General features: G+C 41.3%; 2 protein-coding genes across 5 annotated transcripts in view; one reads left to right on the top strand and one right to left on the bottom strand.

Moving 5' to 3' along the window:
- Positions 1–22,793, bottom strand: part of LOC133545299 (gastrula zinc finger protein XlCGF57.1-like) — a 229,705-nt gene that overhangs the window by 44,403 nt on the left and 162,509 nt on the right. Inside the window, exons 1-2 of one of the 4 annotated variants that reach the window (XM_061890735.1) lie at positions 19,478–19,857; positions 9,583–11,280 (exon numbers count right to left, since the gene is read on the bottom strand). The exons of 2 other annotated variants lie outside the window; for them this stretch is intronic. In XM_061890735.1, coding sequence (XP_061746719.1) covers positions 10,103–11,280; positions 19,478–19,604 — 1,305 coding nt within the window. In that variant the 5' untranslated portion in view covers positions 19,605–19,857 and the 3' untranslated portion in view covers positions 9,583–10,102. Of the gene's footprint in view, positions 1–9,582; positions 11,281–19,477; positions 19,858–22,793 lie in introns of those variants that run through there. One more of the 4 variants, XM_061890733.1, reaches the window with a different exon arrangement.
- LOC133545301 (oocyte zinc finger protein XlCOF6-like) overlaps positions 1–22,793 on the top strand; it is a 126,717-nt gene that overhangs the window by 63,575 nt on the left and 40,349 nt on the right. The window lies entirely within an intron of this gene.

Genomic DNA, 22,793 nt, shown 5'->3' with positions numbered 1-22,793 from the left:
ACACCATTACTGATCCCAAAGCTGCCAGTATAGTCGTTTGAGAGGACCTGACCAATCGGAGTCTTATCAACATTGTGAACTTTTCTGGCCCGCCCAATTTTGCCAACGTAAACCAGATTGCTTCACAATTCACTGTGTCCAAAGCCTTGGTTAGGTCCACAAAGACCTACAGGTGCATCTGATGCTCAATACACTTTTCTGGGAGTTGACATATCACAAATACCAGGTCAACAATGCTTCTGCCCGGACAGAAACCACAAAGTGCTTCTGGGAGGCGATTCTCAGAAATGACATCCGTCAGTCTGTATTAGCAGGACACAAGCTCGGATCTTTCCAGCAACAGAGAGAAGCGATATACCTCTGTAGTTACGACAGTATGACTTTCAGTCCTTTTATTAACCATAATATGACAATGGTGGCATCTCCAAAGTAGGCTACGTATCTCCTTCCCCAGTAGAAACATAACAGTACATTCCGACCAAGATGGAACCAGACGGCACCCCTAATTCTTCGGCCGGAACCTCGGGCCCGCACTTCCCCAGTTACCGACCTGTACCATCCAAACTTTCCTGCATTAACATCAGGATCGTTTTTCAACACTGGAAGACAAGTTGGACGTTGCATTTGCCAGTCTGTTGGCCGGATTGGACAACTTCAGAATTGGTCAGGTGACACCCTCCACACCAGTTGTTAGTGCACCTAGTACACTCGCCCCAGGGGGAGCTACACCACTTCGTGAACCTAAGATAGCCAGTCCTAAGAACTTTGAGGGAAATGTCAAACTTTTTCGTGGCTTCCTGGTTCAGTGTGAGTTTATTTTTTTACACCAGCCTTCTAGATATGCTAACGATGGTGCTAAAATTGCCTTTTTGTTTTCTCTACTCTCGGGGCATGCACTGAAATGGGCTACGTGTGCGCTCGGCAAAACTTTGGGACTCAATACTAATTATGCCGCTTTTCGCAAGGAGTTTTTGGCGGTCTTTGATCATCCGGCTGATGGCGGGGACGCCGCCTCCAAACTCCATTCTATTCGACAGAGCTTCCGTTCTGTGGCAACCTATACATTGGAGTTTCGAACCCTGGCAGCGGAGAGTGGATGGGAGGACAAAGCACTTCTGAGCGCGTATAGAAGAGGACTTAATGAAACCATTAAGGATGGTTTGTTACGGGACAGACCTTCTACTTGTCAGGACCTCATCGAGTTAGCACTACTGTTTGACCAACGCCTTCTTGAATGAGAGGCAGAGAGGAGGAGCGACTTTGGCAGCACAGCTTCAGCTAAACACACTCGCTATTCTAACCAAACCCACAACAAGCATTCTGGCTCAGTTGGACCAGTACAAACCACACCTTCTGAACCTATGCAAATTGGCAGGTCACAACTTACCTTCGAGGAACGAAAACGGAGTTTCCAACTTCACCTCTGTCTTTATTGTGGCCAGGCGGATCGTCACATGTGCAACTACACTTTTTGGCCAAAAGATCAGGCTCAACAGTCAAGGGGATCCTGGTGAGCCATAATACTACCCCCACAACCTCTTCTCGTAAGAATCCTAGCATTCTGTTTCCCTCGAGTCTGACGTGGGAAGTTAGAACATTATTCGTGGACGCATACCTGGACTACAGAGCCGACGAAAGCTCCATTGACCTAAGGTACGCCCAGGAAAAGGGTATACCATTAATACCCATTGAAAATTGTGTGTCCGCCCAGGCCCTTGATAGCCATCCTTTGGGGTCTATTAAGTACCGTACTAAACCTTTGTCTGTCACCCTCTCTGGCAACCGTTTTAGACGCTCCTGTAGCCCCTTTCGTCCTAGGCCTGTCTTGGCTAATCCAGCATGACTCTCATATTTCTTGGGCCACGGGTCAAATTCTGGCCTGGAGCATCCACTGCTACTCTAATTGTCTCAAATCTGCAATCGTTCACCCTGATAAACCAAGACCAGTGTCACTTCCAGTGGACCTTTCCCGAGTTCCCAGTGCATTCCAAGACTTAGCAGCCGTGTTTAACAAGGATAAAGCAATGTCTCTTCCTCCTCACAGACCTTATGACTGCTCAATCGATCTCATCCCTAATGCGGTTCTTCCTGGCAGACGATTGTACAACTTGTCACTACCTGAAAAACAGGCCATGAAGTCCCTAGCTTCTGGAATTATTAGACCTTCTAAGTCCATGGTTGCTGCTGGTTTATTTTTTGTTAGCAAGAAGGACGGGTTACTTTGTCCTTGCATTGACTACCGTCAACTGAATTGCATCACTGTTAGGAATAGATACCCCTTACCTCTACTTAACTCTTCCTTCGAACCACTCAACCCCGCAACCATCTTCACGAAATTAGATCTATGAAATGCTTATCATCTGGTCCGCATCAGGGAGGGAGATGAGTGGAAGACTGCATTCAACACTCACCTTGGTCACTTTGAATATAGAGGGATGCCTTTTGGTTTGACCAATGCCCCCGCTTTTTCCAAACCCCGATTAACGATGTTCTCAGGGATATGATGGGTAAATGTGTTGTGGTTTACCTTGACGACATATTAATTTTCTCCAAAAACCCTCAGAAACATCAACAACACGTCCGTCTTGTTCTTCAAAGATTACTAAAGAACCGACTCTTCGTCAAAGCAGATACATGTGAGTTTCATTCCTCTTCTGTTGAATTTCTTGGCTTTGTCATTGAAAAGAGCAATATCAAGGCTGACCCCAATAAGGTGAAGCCGGTAGTGGAGTGGCCCAACCCTCTACCCCGGACCGAGTTACGTCGGTTTTTGGGGTTCGCTGGATTCTACAGACAATTTATCAAGGACTTCAGTAAGTTGGCCGCACCACTTCATGCACTCACTTCCACCAATGTACCTTTTCGGTGGAACCAGGAAGCAGGTATGGCATTCTGGTGCCTGAAGAGGAGCTTCATCTCTGCACCCATCCTGGTGTACCAAGATCAAGACTGCCCATTCATAGATGAGGTAGATGCTTTTTGTTCGGGAGTTGGCACCGTACTTTTGCAACGCTCCAAGCAGGACAACAAGATCCACCCCTGTGCATTCTTTTTGAGACGCTTATTTCCTGAGTAGCGCAATAACAATGCTGGTAATCGGGAGTTACTTGCTGTTTACGAGGCTTTAAAGGATTGGAGACATTGGTTGGAGGGTGCTAAATATCAATTTCAGGTTCTTACTGATCACCGTAATCTTCTCCATGTCCGAGCCGCCAAGAGGCTTAATGATCGTAAGGCCCGTTGGTCCCAGTTTTTTGGTCGCTTCAACTATGTTCTCTCTTTTAGACCTGGATCTCGTAACACCAAGGCTGATGCACTCTCGCCAGTTCTCAGAAGAAACCACCGACAGGACACCAAAAGAAGAAACCATCCTTCCTCCTTCCAGGATTATCGGCATGGCCACTTGGAAAGTGGAGGCTCTTGTGCAAGACGCGTTGAGAAAGAAACCGGGGTCAGGTGGCGGACCTCCCAACAGACTTTTCGTCCATCGGGATCTACGCCCACAAGTTTTGGAGTGACGAACATGCCAGTGTGTTCTCTTGTCATCCAGGGTTTCAACGCACACTTTCTTTCAACCGCCGGCGATTCTAGTGGTCGTCCATGGCCAAGGATACCCGTGAGTTTATCGCCGGATGCAATACTTGTGCACAGAATAAACCGTCCCACAGACCACCGGCAGGACTGCTGTGTCCTCTTCCCGTCCCCAGTCATCCATGGTCTCACATATCTTTGGATTTCGTTACTGGTTTTCCCTCATCCCAAGGTAATGCCGGCATGCTCACCTTTATTGACCGATTCTCAAAAGCTGCACATTTTGTTCCACTTCCCAAACTTCCATCTTCCTCTGAAACTGCTGACCTCCTGACCTACCATATAGTAAAACAACATGGCATCCCGGTGGACCTTGTCTCGGACCGTGGACCCCAGTTCATATCCAGGGTGTGGCAGGCCTTCTGCAAGGGTATTGGGGCCACGGTCAATCTAACTTCTGGCTATCATCCGCAGAGCAATGGTCAGGCTGAGAGAGCTAACCAGAGTGTAGAAACCATGTTACGCTGCATTTCCGCCCGACAACCGGGAGCAAGTATCTGCCATGGGTGGAATTTGCCTATTACTCCATAAAGAGTTCAGCTACGGGATTATCACCTTTTGAGTGCTCCATTGGTTACCAACCCCCTATGTTTCCCCAACAGGAGATTGAAGCATCGGTGTCGTCCTCTCGCAAACACATTAAGAAGTGCCATCAGGTATGGAAGGCAGTCCGTGCCTCTACTTAAATCGTCGGAAAGAATGTGCAACAGTGCCAACCGGAGACGCATTCCGGCCCCCGTTTACTCTCCTGGCCAGCAAGTACTACTACGTACCAAGACCTTCACCTTCAGGTACTGTCCCGTAAACTCGCACTCCGTATTGTAGGACCCTTCACCATTGAGACCATCATCAATCCTGTTGCAGATTATCTTTGCCACCGTCTGTTAAACGACACCCTGTAGTCCACGTTTCTTAAATTAAACCAGTTGCAAGTTCCCCAATTTCCGCCCCCCAACCCCATCCCTCATCCTCCTAGAATTTTGGACAATGGGGATCCTGTATGGAAAGTCAAAGAGATCCTCGGAGTCCGTCGACAGGGGAGGGGTTTAGTTTATTTGGTAGACTTGGAGGGTTATGGACCCAAGGATAGGTCTTGGGTTCCTGCTTCCTACCTTGCTGACCCCAAACTTCTAAGGAGTTTTATCGGGCCAACGCTGGAGCCCTTCGGCGCTCGTCGGGGGCCTCGCATAAGGGGGGCAGTGTTGTGACACACACACACTCTGTGCTTCCCTCTGCTGCGGGAGTGCGCAGAAGCTCCTCTGGGAACACCAGACATGCCCCCCGCACATCAGGCAGACCGGGCCCACTCTCCGCCGCAGCCAGCGGCAATCAACATCTGACACACCTGGCATTGAGGAAGGACGGCAGTATAAAGACGGTTGATGCTGACTCATCGACGTCGGAACATAAATCTACTACCCATAAACTGCACGTCTCTGACAAACCTCCTGATCTCGCTCGTTGCCTGTTTCCTTGTGCCTTTTGTTCCCCTGATCCCTGTATCTCCAGCTCTTCCCGCAACGCTCGTGTCACCATTGCTTTTTCCCTCCTGGACCTGGTTCGCCTTCCCCGATCCTTGACCCTGCTTTTGGACTTTCGGACTCTCTCTCCTGCCTTTGACCCCGCTTGGACCTTGGACTTCCACTGGCTTCTCCCCCCTCGGATTTGGACGCTGTACATCCAACACGCACCTCAACAAACCTCACGGTATTCACATATGGTAATTCCACACATAGTCGTTCATGCAGACACATAGTAGCATACACACTCCACGTAATCAAGTATTCAATAAACCTGTTGAACCTGACATCCCGTTGCTGTGCCTGTCTCCTTCCTCAGTACAACATAACACCTCCTCTCATTAAACCTACTCTCTTCTGGACTTTGGGACATTCTTGAACTTTGTTTACCGCTTTTTGTATCGTCGTTTCTATATGATGTGTATTTCTATCTGTCTTCCACATCACTCCATCATCACAAACAGTGACAGCTCCACTAACCCTTCCACTTCACTAAACACTTCATTTATCATTATTGAAAACAGTACCGGACTTATTATACTGACTTTTGAGGGCAAGAAGGAGACTTTTGCAGGGCGATCCGGGAGCCTATTGTTGGTCAGCGGAACAGGGACTTGAATCCCAGAAACTCAGAATGAAAGTCTGATGTTGTTTCGACGGAGTAATTAAGGGTTTCTTCACAACACGTAAAAATACATAAAAATGAAGCAAAAATGCTGCTGGCAAAATTTTGCTTGCATATTTGACCCCGTTCTTGGAAATACTGGGATATTTCCTAAATGTCAAAAATTCTTCATTTTTTTTCTAAATGTGTAAAATTAATGATTTTTTTGTAATTGTCAAAAAATCAAAAAAATGTTTTAAAGGCCTACTGAAATGAGATTTTCTTATTCAAACGGGGATAGCAGGTCCATTGTATGTGTCATATTTGATCATTTTGCGATATTGCCATATTTTTGCTGAAAGGATTTAGTAGAGAACATTGACGATAAAGTTTGCAACTTTTGCTCGCAAATAAAAAAGCCTTGCCTGTACAGGAAGTAGCAGACAATGTGCGCGTGACATTACGGGTTGTCGGGCTCCTCACATTGTTTATAATCATAGCAACCTGCAGCAAGAGCTATTCGGACCGAGAATGCGACGATTTCCCCATTAATTTGAGCGAGGATGAAAGATTCGTGGACGAGGAGAGTTAGAGTGAAGCACTATGGAGAAAAAAAAAAAAAAAAAAAAAACGGCGAGGGCAGTGAGAGTGATTCAGATGTTATTAGACACATTTACTCTGGTAATTCTGGAAATTTTCTTATCTGATTATTGTGTTACTAGTGTTTTAGTGAGATTATAAAGTCATACCTGAAAGTCGGAGGGGTGTGTTGACCGCCAGTGTCTCTGATGGAAGCCATGGAGGAGCCAAGAAAGTCGCAGCTGCCTTTTTGACAGCTGCGGGAGGACACAAGCTCCGCTGATCTCTCCGGTAAGAGCCGACTTATTACCACCATTTTTTCACCGAAACCTACCGGTTGACTTGTGGTAGAGAAACATGTTCGCTTGACCACTCTGTTCCATATTAAAGCTTCACAACAAACAAAGAAACACCGTCTGTGTTTTGGTTGCTAAAGGCAGCTGCAATCCATCGCTTTCCACCAACAGCATTCTTCTTTGACGTCTCCATTATTAATTGAACAAATTGCAAAAGTTTCAGCAACACAGTTGTCCAAAATACTGTCTAATTATTCGATTAAACCAGACGACTTTTAGCCGTGAGTGGTGCTGGGGAAAAATGTCCGCTCCAACCAATAATGTCACAAACACGCGTAATCATACGCGTCATTCTGCGACGTTTTCAACAAGAAACTCAGCGGGAAATTTAAAATTGTAATTTAGTAAACAAAACCGGCCGTATCGGCATGTGTTGCAATGTTAATATTTCATCATTGATATATAAACTATCAGACTGCGTGATCAGTAGTAGTGGGTTTCAGTTGGCCTTTAAGTGTCAAAAAGTTGGGAAATTTTTTTGTCCAAAATTTGGGATTTTTTTCTTAGTGTCAAAAAAATAAGGATTTTTTCCTAAATGTTATCCCAACTTTTTGACACTTGGAAAAAAAATCCCTATTTTTTTTTTACATTTAGAGAAAATCCAGACTTTTCGCGATTTAGAAAAAATTCTGACTTTTCGACAAAATAAAATCCCGACTTTTTGACAAAAAAATTCCTGTAGATTTGATTGAAATGTGTTGCTTTCTTGGCATAGTCAGTTCAAAGCATTGTCCTCAAATGTTTAGCAGGGTTAAGGTCGAGTCTCTGGAACGGACATTCCAGAAACCTGCCTGAAACCCTTTGAAAGCAGTTTTGCATGGCTGTTTAATATTGTTGTCTTGTTGGAAAGCCTGCTTGTGTACAAAGATCAGCCTTTTCACTGTTGATTGGAAGTGAAGCAAAGTCTCATCTGACCACTTAACTTTTTTCCCAAAAACTGCTTGAACGTGTGGGTGTCTTATAAGTAAATTCTTCTTAGAGTTGGCAACTTGGGGACAGGGGCTTTTTTCTTGGTGTGCACCCTCTCAAGTCTATGACCGTGTAAAACTTGTCAGGACTTTGACGTAGATTAATTTTGCTCCTTCGACGCAGAGGGAATACGGGATGAGCCCGGCTTGAATTCAGGTACATGATTATTTATTTATACACTAAATACAAAAATAAAGCAAACTAAGGGCGCTCACAGGGAGGTATAAAACTTGGCTACAAAATACAAACAGAAAACAAAAATACTTGCACGATGGCATGAATGAACTATGAACAAAAACAGCACAATGGCATGACAATGAACAACTAAAACAAAACTTACTGTGACAAAAATACAGGAAGCAAGAATAGCAAGGTGCGTGGCAGGTGATCGTGGCCATGGAGAATGAGCAGTAAAGGTAGGCAATGCAATGCAGGCATGAAGGCAAAGTTCCCAGACCGATGGACAGAAAGTAAATGACTTAAATACTGGCTGTGGTAATTAGAAACAGGTGTGAGAGCTGAGGGACGGGGCGTGTCTAGGAGTGCAAGGTGAAAATCAACGAGTTGTCATGGTAACAAAAACAAACCAGGAAGTGCGAAACGGAACTGAACGTCCAAAAAACAAAACATAACATGACCAAACATAAACCTGATTTACAGGCATGACAAAACTGCTTTGAGTTCAAACACTTGGCGGGCTTGAGGTTTGACAATTTCCAGCCTGTCACTAAACATCCATCCATCCATTTTCTATTGCTTATCTGGGAAATTCAACGCATGAGTCGGCTATAGCAGTGATGAACAGGTAGGTTTGAGGTTCTAGGTCACATGACTAAAGCTATTGACAACTGAAATGTTCTTTATGAGCCAATGACAAGTAATTTATTGACTGTCCCTTAAACTAAAGCACTTGTCTGCAGGGACTGACAGACGTGGCATGAGTTTTCAATGCCGGGGACAAACAGTCAGGCTGAATGTTGAATGTCTGTTTATTATTGCACTTCAAACTAATTAGACCTTTGTTTGACACTTGGCGATCACTCCAGCAACACTGAGAGCAGACTCAGCCAAACTACATTTAGGTAAATGTTGCAGTTGTCAATGCCAACCAAGAAAGGGACTCAAAAAATGCTACAAAGTATGAAAAGGTAAGGCTCCACCTTTGCAAAAATTGTGCTAACTTAATGTTACATTGTAATATAATTGACACACACAAAAGTACCGAACAGTGGTACAATTGAGGACTGGTGTCGAGTCCAAAGTACTGGAATTTGTGCCGTATCAGTTGAAATGTGAACGGTACACATCCCTACCAGCAAGTGTTGTTGTACTGGAAACTAATTTACAAACACAACTTCATCACACACAATACTCCACTATGGAATTGTTCTTATATTAAAATGAGAAACAAATCCATCTTTGTAAGATGGTTTGAAAAAGGCATTTGGTCACTGATGCACTTATTGAGTGAGACAAGTATTTTATTATTTGACGATTTCATTAAATACGACCTGCAAATAAAAATAATTACACAAATTAAAAAGGCTTTCTTTCAAAATATTTGAATTAGAGTATATCATCTTTTTTTAATTATTAACTATTTGTTCTTTACTGCATTTCCTCTGAAACCAAAAAATACTCATAACTTCAAAGTTTCCATTTTTCCAAAGGCAAAGGAGTTAATTTAAGAAAAAAAAAGACGGAATTGACAACTTAAAATAATTTTTAGGATGTTTTTTGCAATTGAAGACAACACTTGTCCGTTCTGTGCTCGGGAAACAAAATAAACAGTTTATTTTATGAATGTAAGCAAAGTAAATCTCTGTGGGATGATGTACAATATTGGCTTTTGCCTGACCTTCCAAACTTTGATTGATATTGATGTTGCTTTCGGGATGTTAAAAAAGAAAAAAAAAAACATATATATATATATATATATATATATATATATATTAAAACACAGTACTGGATATATTTTATATATCCACAAATGTAAGTTTGTAAAAACAAAACAATCCTTTCATAAAAAAATCTGCCATTTTTTTCTCACTTTTATATTGCATAAAGGTCTGGGGACATACAGATAAAACAATCACAACACAATCATCATAATACAAAGTAATAACGATAATTAATAAAATAGATTATAGAGACCCAACAAATGATTCATTAAGTTGAATAAAGACAACTGTTCAAGTGATGTATAATGTAAATATTAATATGTTCCCTGAAGTGGTCCAGAAGATGTTTCAGATGTGAACCAGTAAATATGTATATCATATAAAAGTGTTAATGTATTGCATTATTAACAATTAGAAAAAAAAACATGTAGTACTTTCTTATTTCAAACTGTCTAATCTATAAATGTATGAGCATAATAAAAAGATTATTACACAAACAACAATGTCAAACATGTTATATGTGCTGATGTTGTTAGAAAGTCAAAATTAAAGTCTTGACAGTTTATTTCATATCTTGCAGTTTCATTTGCTGCTGCTGTTCTCACCAGCACACTTGTGTTTCTTATACTGGTACTTATAAGAGAATCTTTCACCACACACACTGCAACTCAACACTTTCTCTCTTGGGTGTGTTCTCATGTGTGCTACAAGGTTTGATCGGTCACAAAAGCTTCTGTTGCAGATTGAACAGGAAAAAGGTTTTTCACCAGTGTGTATTCTCTTGTGTTTTTTCAAACTCTGACTTTCTGTAAAACTCTTACCACAGATTGAACAAGAAAAAGGTTTTTCACCAGTGTGTGTTCTCATGTGTACTTTCAAATCCTGACTTTGTGTAAAACCTTTACCACAGGTTGAACAGGAAAAAGGTTTTTCACCAGTGTGTGTTCTCATGTGTACTTTCAAAACATGACTTTGTCTAAATCCCTTACCACAGGTTGAACAAATAAAATGTTTTTCTCCAGTGTGTGTTCTCATGTGTCTTTTCAAATATTGATTTTGTGTAAAACCTTTACCACAGGTTGAGCAGGAAAAATGTTTTTCACTTGTGTGTGTTCTCATGTGCACTTTCAAATTGTGACTGAGAACAAAACATTTACCACAGATTGAACAGGAAAACGTTTTTTCACCGGTGTGTCTTATCATGTGTGTTTTCAGATGACAATGGTATTTAAATGTTTTGTCACAGTGAGAACATTTGAAGTGAGTGTTGTCAGCGTGACATGTCTTATCATCTTTAGAGTCTTCATCATCAGTGTCAGGAGAGTGTGACGTTGTGTCCTCACTATCTGATAGTGGAGCTAAGAGCTTGTCTGCTTGTGATCCTCCACAGTGGTCTCGATCAGCTTCTGTTGTCATGTGTTGTGTTGAGCTGCTGCTTGGAGGCTCCGCCCCTCCCCTCTCCTCACTTTCACCTTTGACCTCATCATCTTCACTCTTCACAGGGACACCAGTCACTGGGAACTCCACCAGTCCTTCAAGATGATTTCCCTCCTGACTGATGCTGTGTTCCTCCTCTTCCTCTTTAATGTGGGGGGTCAGTGAGTCTTCCTCTTCCTTTTTACAGGGAAGGGTCTGTGTCAAAGAGGAAAAGGAGACGGCAGAGGGTCCATGGCACCTGGTCTTCCTCTTTGATGGATCCACCTTCACCATCCTGAAGCTACACTCCTGTTTTTCAGGCAGAAGTTGTTCTTCACAGACATCTGCAGGACACAAAATGACAAACATGCTTGAGAAATGTCCAGATTCAGTCAGTAAGTTCACATTAACTTAAAAAAAAACAAGTGATTATATGAATTGCCGCCCTGCGATGAGGTTGCGACTTGTGCAGGGTGTAACCCGCCTTCCGCCCGATTGTACCTGAGATAGGCACCAGCGCTCCTGGCGACCCGAAAAGGAATCAGTGGAAGAAAATGGATGGTTATGAATTGGCCTAAAAACAAACACCCTGCTCTTTACAACATTATAAACAGGAAAATTAGAATTTTTTTTTACGAGGGATGGGCAATACGGCCTTAAATCTCCAAACTCCGTTTCCATATGAGCTGGCAAATTGTGTTGGATGTAAATATAAACAGAATACAATGATTTGCAAATCCTTTTCAACCCATATTCAATTTAATGCACTACAAAGACAAGATATTTGATGTTCTAACTCATAAACTTATTTTTTTTGTGCAAATAATAATTAACTTAGAATTTCAAGGCTGCAATACGTGCCAAAGTAGTTAGGAAAGGGGATGTTCACCACTGTGTTACATCACCTTTTCTTTTAACAACACTCAATAAACGTTTGGGAACTGAGGAAACAAATTGTTGAAGCTTTGAAAGTGGAATTCTTTCCCATTCTTGTTTTATGTAGAGCTTCAGTCGTTCAACAGTCCGGGGTCTCCACTGTCGTATTTTATGCTTCCTAATGCGCCATAAATATTTTTTTTTTTGTCCTGTTTAGCTTCTCAGGCAAATTATATAGTTGATGTAGATGCCCATATCGGCTGTTCAGATTTACTTTACAAAAGAGAAGTGTAGTATACTTCTCTTCTTGCCTATTTGAATTTGACTTTATTATATTTTTATTATATTTTTGATGGGAGACAGGTCTGGACTGCAGGCGGGCCAGGAAAGTACTCGCAATCTTTTTTTACAAAGTCACATGCTGAATGTGGCTTGTCATTGTCTTGCTGAAATAAGCAGGGAGGTCCATGAAAAAGATGGCGCTTAGATGGCAGCATATGTTGTTCCAAAACCTGTATGTACCTTTCAGCATTAATGGTGTCTTCACAGACGTGTCAGTTACCCATGCCTTGGGCTCTAATGCACCCCCATACCATCACAGATGCTGGCTTTTGAACTTTGCGTCGATAACAGTCTGGATGGTTCGCTTCCCCTTTGGTCCGGATGACACAATGTTGAATATTTCTAAAAACAATTTGAAATGTGGACTCGTCAGACCAAAGAACACTTTTCCATTTTGCATGAGTCCATCTTAGATGATCTTGGACCCAGAGAAGTCGGCGGAGTTTCTGGATGTTGTTGATAAATGGCTTTGGCTTTGCATAGTAGAGCTTTAACTTGCACATACAGATGTAGCGACAAACTGTATTTAGTGACAGTGGTTTACTGAAGTGTTCCTGAGCCCATGTGGTGATATCCTTTACAGATTGATGTTGGTTTTTTGCAGAGTGCCGTCTGAGGAAGGTCACGGTCATTCAATGTTGGTTTCCGGTTATGCCTCTTACGTGGAGTGATTTCTCCAGATTCTCTGAACCTTTTGATGATATTATGGACCGTAGATGTTGAAATCCCTAAATTTCTTGCAATTGCACTTTGAGAAACGTTGTTCTTAAACTGTTTGACTATTTGCTCTCGCAACTGTGGACAAAGGGGTCTACTTCGCCCCATCCTTTCTCGACATCCATTGTTTCGGTCCCCTAGGGGGTGGGTCCTCGCCAAGGTTTCTCATAGTCATCATTGTCACTGCCACCGACGTCCCACTGGGGTGAGTTTTTCCTTGCCTTTATATGGGCTCTAACGAGGATGTCGTTGTTGTTTGTGCAGCCCTTTGAGACACTTGTGATTTAGGGCTATATAAATAAATGATTGATTGATTGATTGTGAAAGACTGATCGTTTTCTGGGAAGCTGTTTTTATACCCAATCATGGCACCCACCTGTTCCCAATCAGCCTTCACACCTGTGGGATGTTCCAAATAAGTGTTTGATGAGCATTTCTCAACTTTATCAGTATTTATTGCCACCTTTCCCAACTTATTTGTCATGTGTTGCTGGCATCAAATTCTAAAGTTAATGATTATTTGCAAAAAAAATGTTTATCAGTTTGAACATCAAATATGTTGTCTTTGTAGCATATTCAACTGAATATGGGTTGAAAATGATTTGCAAATCATTGTATTCCATTTATTTTTTCGTTTCACACATTTTCCCAACTCATATAGAAACAGGGTTTGTATATTGCGATAAATTCCCTGTTGCCTGAGTGCAGCTGAGATAGGTTCCAGCGCCCCCTATGATTTTAATGTCAGTTACTGATGTATAAACTTGGAGAAAAGATTAGGTCTTTTACAGTGTAAATCTGTATTCTGTATTGTTGTCTCTGCTATGACTTTATCTTGTGGCCGAGTTCGCTCACTGCGAGTGCTGTGGTTAGAAAGTTTATTTCTTTTAGCTTTGAGCCTTGAATCCAAAGTAAGGTTTCGTCATTGATCTCACCAAACAACGTTTGCATGTGCAACCCGAGATTTCCACTGGATTTGGAATGGCAGCGCCACGGCGACAGACTCATTCCATTTTTGTTTTTAAGTCAATGTGTCAGTTTCCACAACCTGGCTTCTATATTTAGCGGTCGACAAAACAAGGCGGTTTAATTGTGCTAAAATCTGCTCATGTGGGACAGGAAGTCATGCATAAACACAAAATAAATGATCTAGTTTACTTTCAAAGTAAAATATTATTTTTAAGGCGGATGGTATTTTACACTTTGAAAAGTCCTAATGGTCATGAAGCAAACTCGTCAAAAGGTTGTCAGACCTAATTTCACCTCCTTTACACAAATGGACGAAAACATGCTGATTCTAAAAGGTCCAAAACTAAAGAACCATATAACAGGCATATCCACCGGCAGTTATATGGGGGCCTGTATTACAGCGTTGTATTAAAATGACTATTACCATCTCCAACATTAACGTGAGTGTCGCTAACACTACTGCACACAGGAAAATGTGTGGAGGAGAATTCAAAGTAGCCGAAACAAAGATTGTGAATAACTGACAAGAGGCTCACTTTGTTCATGTAAGTCTACTGTGGAATAAACATGCTCAGGTGCTGAGAGCGATGCACAGAGTGAGACCTCTTAGTCCAGTTTAAAATCCACAGACCAAGAAGGAAACAAACGGGCATAGCAATGTATTGATGACGGCAAGAATGAGTCCTTGGGCAAGGTACTTTACCCACCTGCTTCCACTGCCACCCACACTGGTTTAAATACGAGTTAGATAATGGGTTTCACTATGTAACGCGCTCTGAGTCACTAAAGAAAAGCGCTGAATAAATATACTTCACTTCACATAAAAGGGAACCACACTTTTTTTATTTTGCTTATCAAGAACACACGTTTTTTCTTTTTTTATGCACTCTAAATAGTAACAAAATGCGATCAAAAGTCTGCTTACAACAAAGGCTATTAGAGTCGCATTATTCTGCCTACAAATAACTTAAAAAGCATCCAGACGCCTCCATTAAGGTTTTATGTACATGCAGTAGGTATATATTGGTAGGTTGGTAATGCATGGCATCCTGCGAGCTGCTATGCTGACAGTTATTTTAGTACCTGTCATTAAAGACAAAGTTGGTAAGGTAGGGACTATGGATAATTATGGACACTTATCGACCTAGAACCAGCGTGCTATCTAAAGTGCTGGAAAGTGTGATATTATACAGAGTTGGGGATCTTATTTGCACCGCAGACAACCAATTTGGCTTTAAGAGCAAGTACAGCACTGACTTGTGTATTTATGCTTTAAAAGAAGCAGTAGAAAAATAGAGAGTGCAGGGTCCTACAATGTTGGTAGGGTTTATTGATGCATCTAAGGCATTTGACAGAGTCAACCATCTCAAACTCTTCACCAATCTGAAGCATAGGGGTGTTCTGGGTATATTCTGGCATATTATATCTCCCAGTAGTGCAGGGTTCCACCAGCTTCTTAACATATGCTCAGACTATGGAGTCAAGTTTGACATCAAGTATAATGCCACAAAGAGTATGGTAACGATATGTAGGACCAAGAAGGATCAACATCTTCATTTCCCAGGTTTCTATTTCTCTGTCAAACCCTGTCAGTGTGCAACAATGTCAAATACTTATGACAAGGTGGAGGATGATGCTGACATGCTTAAAAAAGAGAAGAATGCTGTATGTCCAAGCCAATATGCTGGTGAGAAAATGTCATTACTGCTCTGATGAAGTGAAGGTGTACTTGTTTAGAGCTTACTGCACCCCTATGTACACAGCACCCCTCTGGGTGAGGTTCAAGAAAGACAGCTTGCACAAACTCCAGGTTGAATATAATGACTGTCTCAGAATCCTGCTCAGAAAGCCCAGTGGTAGTAGTCCCAGCAAGCTTTTTTGTGATTTAGGGATAAACACCTTCCACGCCACTCTGAGAAAACTGATGTTTAAGTTTATATGTAGACTGCAGGGTCCGAGAATGGTTTTATTATACAGATAACCAATCATAGGTGTAGTTGTGTTAGATACCAATCCTATATATGGAAACACTGGTATCTGTGCCTCACAATACGGAGGTCCTGGGTTCGGTCCTGGGCTCGGGATCTTTCTGTATGGAGTTTGTATGTTCTCCCCGTGACTGCGTGGGTTCCAGGGGCGGTTCTAGGCATTCTTATATGAGGGGGCAGTCAGAAATGTGAAGGGGGCATCATGTGTACACATCATGCTCCAGCACTTTTTTTTCTGTTCTTATAGTAACGATGCTTTCTTCATTGAAATGGGTCTTTAGCTATGTGACCAACCCCAACCTGGAGTAGTGGATTGCACTTTGTCAGGCCTCAACCTTCATACCTGTCCAACTTGGGTGTCCCACCTGAAGACTAAGCTCCTGCTGGTATCGCTCTTACGGTCACTGAGGCACGCAAACCCCCTGACCACAATAAGGTGGCAATCCCTCAGGGGGGGGAAGATTAACAGCGCTGCCATATTTCCGACAGGGGAAACAGAAGCAGGCGTCTCGCACCACAGAATACTCTAGCCATGGTCGTGTGCGGTACCAGGCAGGATTGAATGATCTTAATGTTGTACCAAATGCACGCTTTGGGTAGTCACCCAGTATTGGCTGAGATGGTGCGTTGCCATTTAAGTCACTGGGTAGCTGATCAGGCTGCTTTGGGGGAGCGCTTGTTGGGGGGACGGAGGGAGCTGGTACAGGAGAAACAGTGCTTGCTGGTGCTAAAGGTGCAGTATTGCTAGCTGCTGTCCCTGATGTACTAGCAGTAGCATCATTGCTACTACTACATGCAGGAGCAGGACTAGACTTTTTAAATACTCTGAAAAATGGATGCATTACAGAGCATTAACTTTCTCTTTGTGAGCTGCTGGAAGCTGAAGCAGAAAATAAGTAAGCTTGAACAACAACAGAAAAAACCCGCTGTGTGTGTTGCCCACTTGCTTGTAAATTGATGAAAACGGCTGTGTTTTTGTTTTTAGGTGTCTTGGTCATATCAAATGAAACTTATAATTTGTTTATTACAAAATGTAGATTGAAACATTAAAGGTTGACTATGTTGAATTACAAGAAAAGCAACAGAAAAAGAATTCCAGCAGTCGATTGCCAGACCGTTGCTAAGTAAAACGGGCCGTTGCTAGGGACTCCGCTCTGAACAGAGGACAGCTAAGCAGGATATATACCTTATGTTTCATTTTTACCGTCATTAACAGCATCATAAATGACTTGTAGCTTGTTGCAGGGACAGTGGAGGCTCTCTGCCTTCCAAACCACTGCTGCTCAGAGCCTCCGCTGTCACTGCTCTCGTCAAGTTGTAAAAAAAAAAAAAAAAAAGGAACTCCGTAGCACCGAAAGTCCGCGACGATAAACGTGTTTATGACAGATAAGACTACACATAACAAGGGTAACCCTAACCCTAACAAGTATATGATGAATGTAGACAACTTTTCCTTTTCTTTTACTTTCATACTGCAACACTGATTGGATGTTTACTGAGGGCTGAGGGGTGTGTGCGGGTGTGTGTCTGCTGCGCAGCCTGTGGAATGGTGAATACACGCACAGCGGAGGGAGGGATGCGAGGGAAGCCGACACTACTATATCGTGTGTGTCCCTTTTTCGGCGGATTTTTCCGCTAGTGCAGATAATTTTGTCAACTTGTAATGTAGTAATTTTGTGAGTTTATTAAAATTTGCTTTCTCAAATTTTGATTTGAGGGGGCAAGACATTTATTTAAGGGGGCGGAGCCCCCTCTTGCCCCTGCGTAGAGCCGGCCATGGTGGATTCCCTCCGGGTATTCCGGCTTCCTCTCACTTACAAAGACATGCACCTGGGGATAGGTTGATTGGCAACACTAAATGGGCTCTAGTGTGTGAATGTGAGTGTGAATGTCGTCTGCCTATCTGTGTTGGCCCTGTAATGAGGTGGTGACTTGTCCAGGGTGTACACCGCCTTCTGCCTGAATGGAGCGGAGATAAGCTCCTGCAACCATCGCGACACCGAAAGGGACAAGCGGTAAAACATGGATGGATGGATGTTGTCTGTGCCTTTAGTAGAATGTGTAGAAGCATTTTAAAGTATCTTTTTATTGCTGCTTATATTTATTTATTGTATGTATTGTTTTTTTTCTTACTGAATATGCACAAGCATCGATTTAAGTTTATTCTAAAAATGGACTGGCATGGGTCACTTATTTTTACGGGTAGTTAAATTCGACAGAACAATGACAACCACACGGTTGCAAGTACCAGACGTTTATACAGTTGTGATCAAAAGTTTACATACACTTGTAAAGAACATAATGTCATGGCTGGCTTGAGTTTAAAATACTTTCGACAACTCTTATTTTTTTGTGATAGAGTGATAAGAGTACATACTTGTTGGTCACAAAAGACATTCATGTAGTTTGCTTCTTTTATGAATTTATAATGGGTCTACTGAAAATGTGACCAAATGTGCTGGGTCAAAAGTATACGTACAGCAATGTTAATATTTGCTTACATGTCCCTTGGCAAGTTTCACTGCAATAAGGCACTTTTGGTAGCCATCCACAAGCTTCTGGTTGAATTTTTGACCACTCTTCTTGACAAAATTGGTGCAGGTCAGCTAAATGTGTTGGTTTTCTGACATGGACTTGTTTCTTCAGCATTGAGGGGACAAAGTGGCGAAGTTGGTAGAGTGGCTGTGCCCGTAATCTGAGGGTTACTGGTTCAATCTCCACCTTCTACCATCCTAGTCACATCCGTTGTGTCCTTGGGCAAGACACTTCATCCTTGCTCCTGATGGGACCTGGTTAGCGTCTTGCATGGCAGCTCCCACTGTCAGTGTGTGAATGTGTGTGTGAATGTGGAAATACTGTCAAAGCGCTTTGGGCTCCTTAAAAAAAGGGTAGAAAAGCAATTTGCAAGTACAACTCATTTACCATTTTACCATTTGTCCATATACTTAGGTCAGGACTTTTACGTGTGTTCAGGGTCACTGTCCTGTTGAAACACCCAGCCAAACAGGCCCAGAGGATAATACTGCCACCACCATGCTTGACAGTAGACATGGTGTTCCTGGGATTAAATGCCTTACCTTTTCTCCTCCAAACACATTGCTGGGTATTGCGGCCAACCCGCTAAATTTTTGTTTCATCTGACCACACAACTTTACTCCAGAAGGTCTTATCTTTGTCCATGTGATGTTAGATGAAACAATAATTGAGCTGTTTGTTGTCCACAATACCCAGCAATATGTTTGGAGGAGAAAAGGCAAGACCTTTAATACCAGGAGCACCATGCCCACCGTCAGTGCTTGAAATATACTAACATTGCTGTATATATACTTTTTACACAGCAGATTTGGTCACATTTTCAGTAGACCCATAATAAATTCATAAAAGAACCAAACTTCATGAATGTTTTTTGTGACCAACAAGTATGTGCTCCAATCACTTTATCACAAAAAACAAGAGTTGTAGAAATGATTGGACACTCAAGACAGCCATGACATTATGTTCTTTACAAGTGTATGTAAACTTTTGACCCCGACTGTATGTACATCATCCTCACAAGACAACCAAACTTCTTATGCACAATATATTTAAGACTAGATTAAATAATCAAGTATAAAGTTAGTAAATATGTGAGAGTAAGAAGTAAACAAACCTGTTCTGTGTAACACAACTTGATGATGTTTCTTATAATAAACATCCAGTAGTTGATGTTGTCGCTCCTTCTCCTCTTCTGTTGGCCAAAGTTCCTCCTCATACTTTGCTGCCGTTCTTTCGCACATTTTCACGCAGGCAACAAGCTAAGCTAACTAGCCAGCTAAACTAGCTGCAAGCTACCTTACTCCAGAAGCTATCAAACAGGAGAAGTGTCAAAGTGCGCTCAGACTAATGTATCCGGCTACAAACAATTATTAACCGTGTGTACTCTATTAAACAACATATATGTAAGAATACAGAAATATAATGCCCGCGTTTAGGACTTCTCCGTCAGACGCCGTTTTGCTTTATCACCCGATCGGTCCACGCATGCGCGTATCTAACGTCACTTCCGCCAACTTGTTTTGCCACACTTCTTCTTCTTCTTCTTCTTTTGTTTTTATGGCGGTTGGCAAGCAACCTTCTGGTGTGCATTACCGCCACCTACTGTAATGGAGTGTGGACCGAGGTGGATCCCTACTCTATATTCTTTTACTTAACCCAGTGTTTTTTAAATATGTGTATATTGCTTTATATCCTATGTTTTCTGAATGCAATCCTAATATATCTCCCACTTCTAACCTAATATTTTCTTTTGCTAACTTATTTTCCAGTATTTCTCTTTCTCTATTATATTTCCTACATTGTATTAAGACATGGTCAACATTTTCTATCTGGTGGCAAAAATCACACAGCCCTGTAGTATGTTTGCCTATCAATTTTAGTGAACTATTTAGATATGTATGCCCTAATCTCATTCTAGTCATAATGTCTTCTTCCTTCCTATTTCTACCCCCTCCTCTCATTACACCTACTTTCCTCTGGACTTTGTAAAACTCTCTACCTTTTGTTTCCTTATTCCAATTATCCTGCCACTTTTTATTGTGTTCTATCTTAATTATGCTCTTCACTTCTTCTTTACTGTGCTTAATCTCCATGTTTACTTCTGTTTTAGTGGTTGCTTGTTTTGCGTATCTATCAGCTAACTCATTTCCCTCAACTCCTACATGAGCAGGAACCCAGAGAAATGTTACCACACCTCCCGCTTTATTTATTCTGTAGATTGCCTGAACTATTTCATAAACTATATCTAGTCTTGTTTCTGATGTTATGTTTTTTATGCTCGTCAATGCACTGCTGGAGTCCGAGCACACGACTACTTTCCTAGCTTTGTTTTCCTCTATCCAGTTAACTGCCATATAAATTGCTACCAATTCCCCCGTAAAAACAGATAGTTTATCACTAATTCTTTTATTCAACACTATATTTCTCTGTGGGATAACTGCAGCAGCTCCTACTTTACTATTTATAGTTTTTGATGCATCTGTGTATATCATAATATTATCAAAAAACATTTCCTCAATCCGTTGTTCTATTTGGTAACTATTTAAATGTCTATTCTTCAGTAACTGCATGTCTACCTTTGGGTTTTCATACATCCACGGTGGTATTGCAGGAATTGGTACTGTAGGGCTCACTTTAATATTGTCAATTTGTGTTTTTTTACATATATCTCCTATTATCCACCCAAAACTATTCATTTTTTTCTTCCCTTTTTCTTGGCAATTTATTAGCACTTGACGGGTTGGATGTCCTTGCTTGGATCCTTTTAAGTTTGCCCAATAAACTGCTGAGAGTTGATCTCTCCTCATGTCCAAAGGTTTTTCATTCATTTCTACTTGTAATGCTGCCACTGGAGTAGATTTAGTAGCTCCACAACATAATCTTAACGCCTGCGACTGGATCCGGTCTATTTTCTCAAGTAGAGTTTTTGAAGCAGATCGATAAATAATGCATCCGTAGTCGATAACAGACCGAATTAAAGTGATATATATTGTTTTCAATGTTAACCTATCAGCCCCCCAATCTTTACCCCTCAAAGCCCTCATTATATTTAACACCTTTTTACTTTTCTCCATTATCTTGCTGATGTGGGTTGACCAGTTAATATTTTTATCAAACCATATTCCTAAATATTTAAAAACTTGTACCTCTTCTATGTTTTCTCCATAGAGTTTTATTTGGAGCTTGTTTTGTATTTTCCTCTTCGTAAAATGTATGACTTTTGTCTTTCCAACAGAGAATCTTAAACCCCAAGCCGTCCCCCAGTCTTGAACATTATTTACCGCTTTTTGAATCTTCTTTTCTATATAATTTGTATTTCTACCTCTCTTCCACATCACTCCATCATCAGCAAACAATGCCACCTCCACTAACCCTTCCACTTCACTAAAAACTTCATTTATCATGATGGAAAATAGTACTGGACTTATTATACTCCCTTGTGGGGTCCCATTTTCCACTTTGTATTCTCTACTATATTCATTTTCTATCTTTACTAATAATGTTCTACTTGTTAAAAAGTCTTTTATCCATCTGTACATTCTTCCTCTAATCCCAATCCTATTTAGTTTCATCAGCAACCCCTGTTTCCACAACATATCATACGCTTTCTCTATGTCAAAAAATACCGCAATTATACTTTCTTTATTTATTTGTCCCTTTCTAATTTCCTCTTCCAGCTGCACTGCTGGGTCATTTGTGCTTCTTGCTTTGCGAAAACCACTTTGGTAGTTTTTTATAATTTCTTTTGACTCTAAATAATATATTAATCTTTCATTAATCATTTTTTCCATTACTTTGCCCAAATTTGAGGTCAATGCAATCGGCCTATAATTTCCTGCCTCTTCCGGATCTTTCCCTGGCTTGCATATTGGAATTATTACAGCTGTTTTCCACTCATCTGGTAATTTTCCTTCTTCATATATCCTATTATATAATTTCAAGACCACTTCTTTGCCGATGCTACCTAAATTTTTGATCATTTGATAACTCACCAGGTCTTTCCCTGCCGTCGTATTTTTAACTTTTTTTAAAATTCGAACCATTTCATCCAAAGAAAATGTCATATCCACAGTGTTGATAAAACTATTATCGTTGTCTTCCTTCATTTCCTCAATATTTACACTAATTGTTTCTTCTCTCTTTTGTTTTTCTACATTTTTCAAATTATCATTACTGTGCACTTTAACAAAGGTTTTTGCTAAAAGTTCTGCTTTTTCTTTATTTCCTACCACACTCCGCATTCCATCTTTCATCACATGATTTTTATGTTCTTTTCTGAGCCCTGACATTCTCTTGATCATTCCCCACACTTGGCTTAAAGGAGTAGTTCTATTTAGTGTTTCACAAAAAGTTCTCCAATGGTGTTTTCTTGTTTTTTTAATAACATACCTTACTCTAGCTTGATGCCTTTTATACTGGATCATGTCTTG

This window comes from Nerophis ophidion, linkage group LG28 (genome assembly GCF_033978795.1).
Source record: "Nerophis ophidion isolate RoL-2023_Sa linkage group LG28, RoL_Noph_v1.0, whole genome shotgun sequence".
Lineage (NCBI taxonomy): Eukaryota > Metazoa > Chordata > Actinopteri > Syngnathiformes > Syngnathidae > Nerophis > Nerophis ophidion.
The sequence above is the reverse complement of the archived record's forward strand: the minus strand, read 5'-3'. Positions and strand labels throughout refer to the sequence as shown.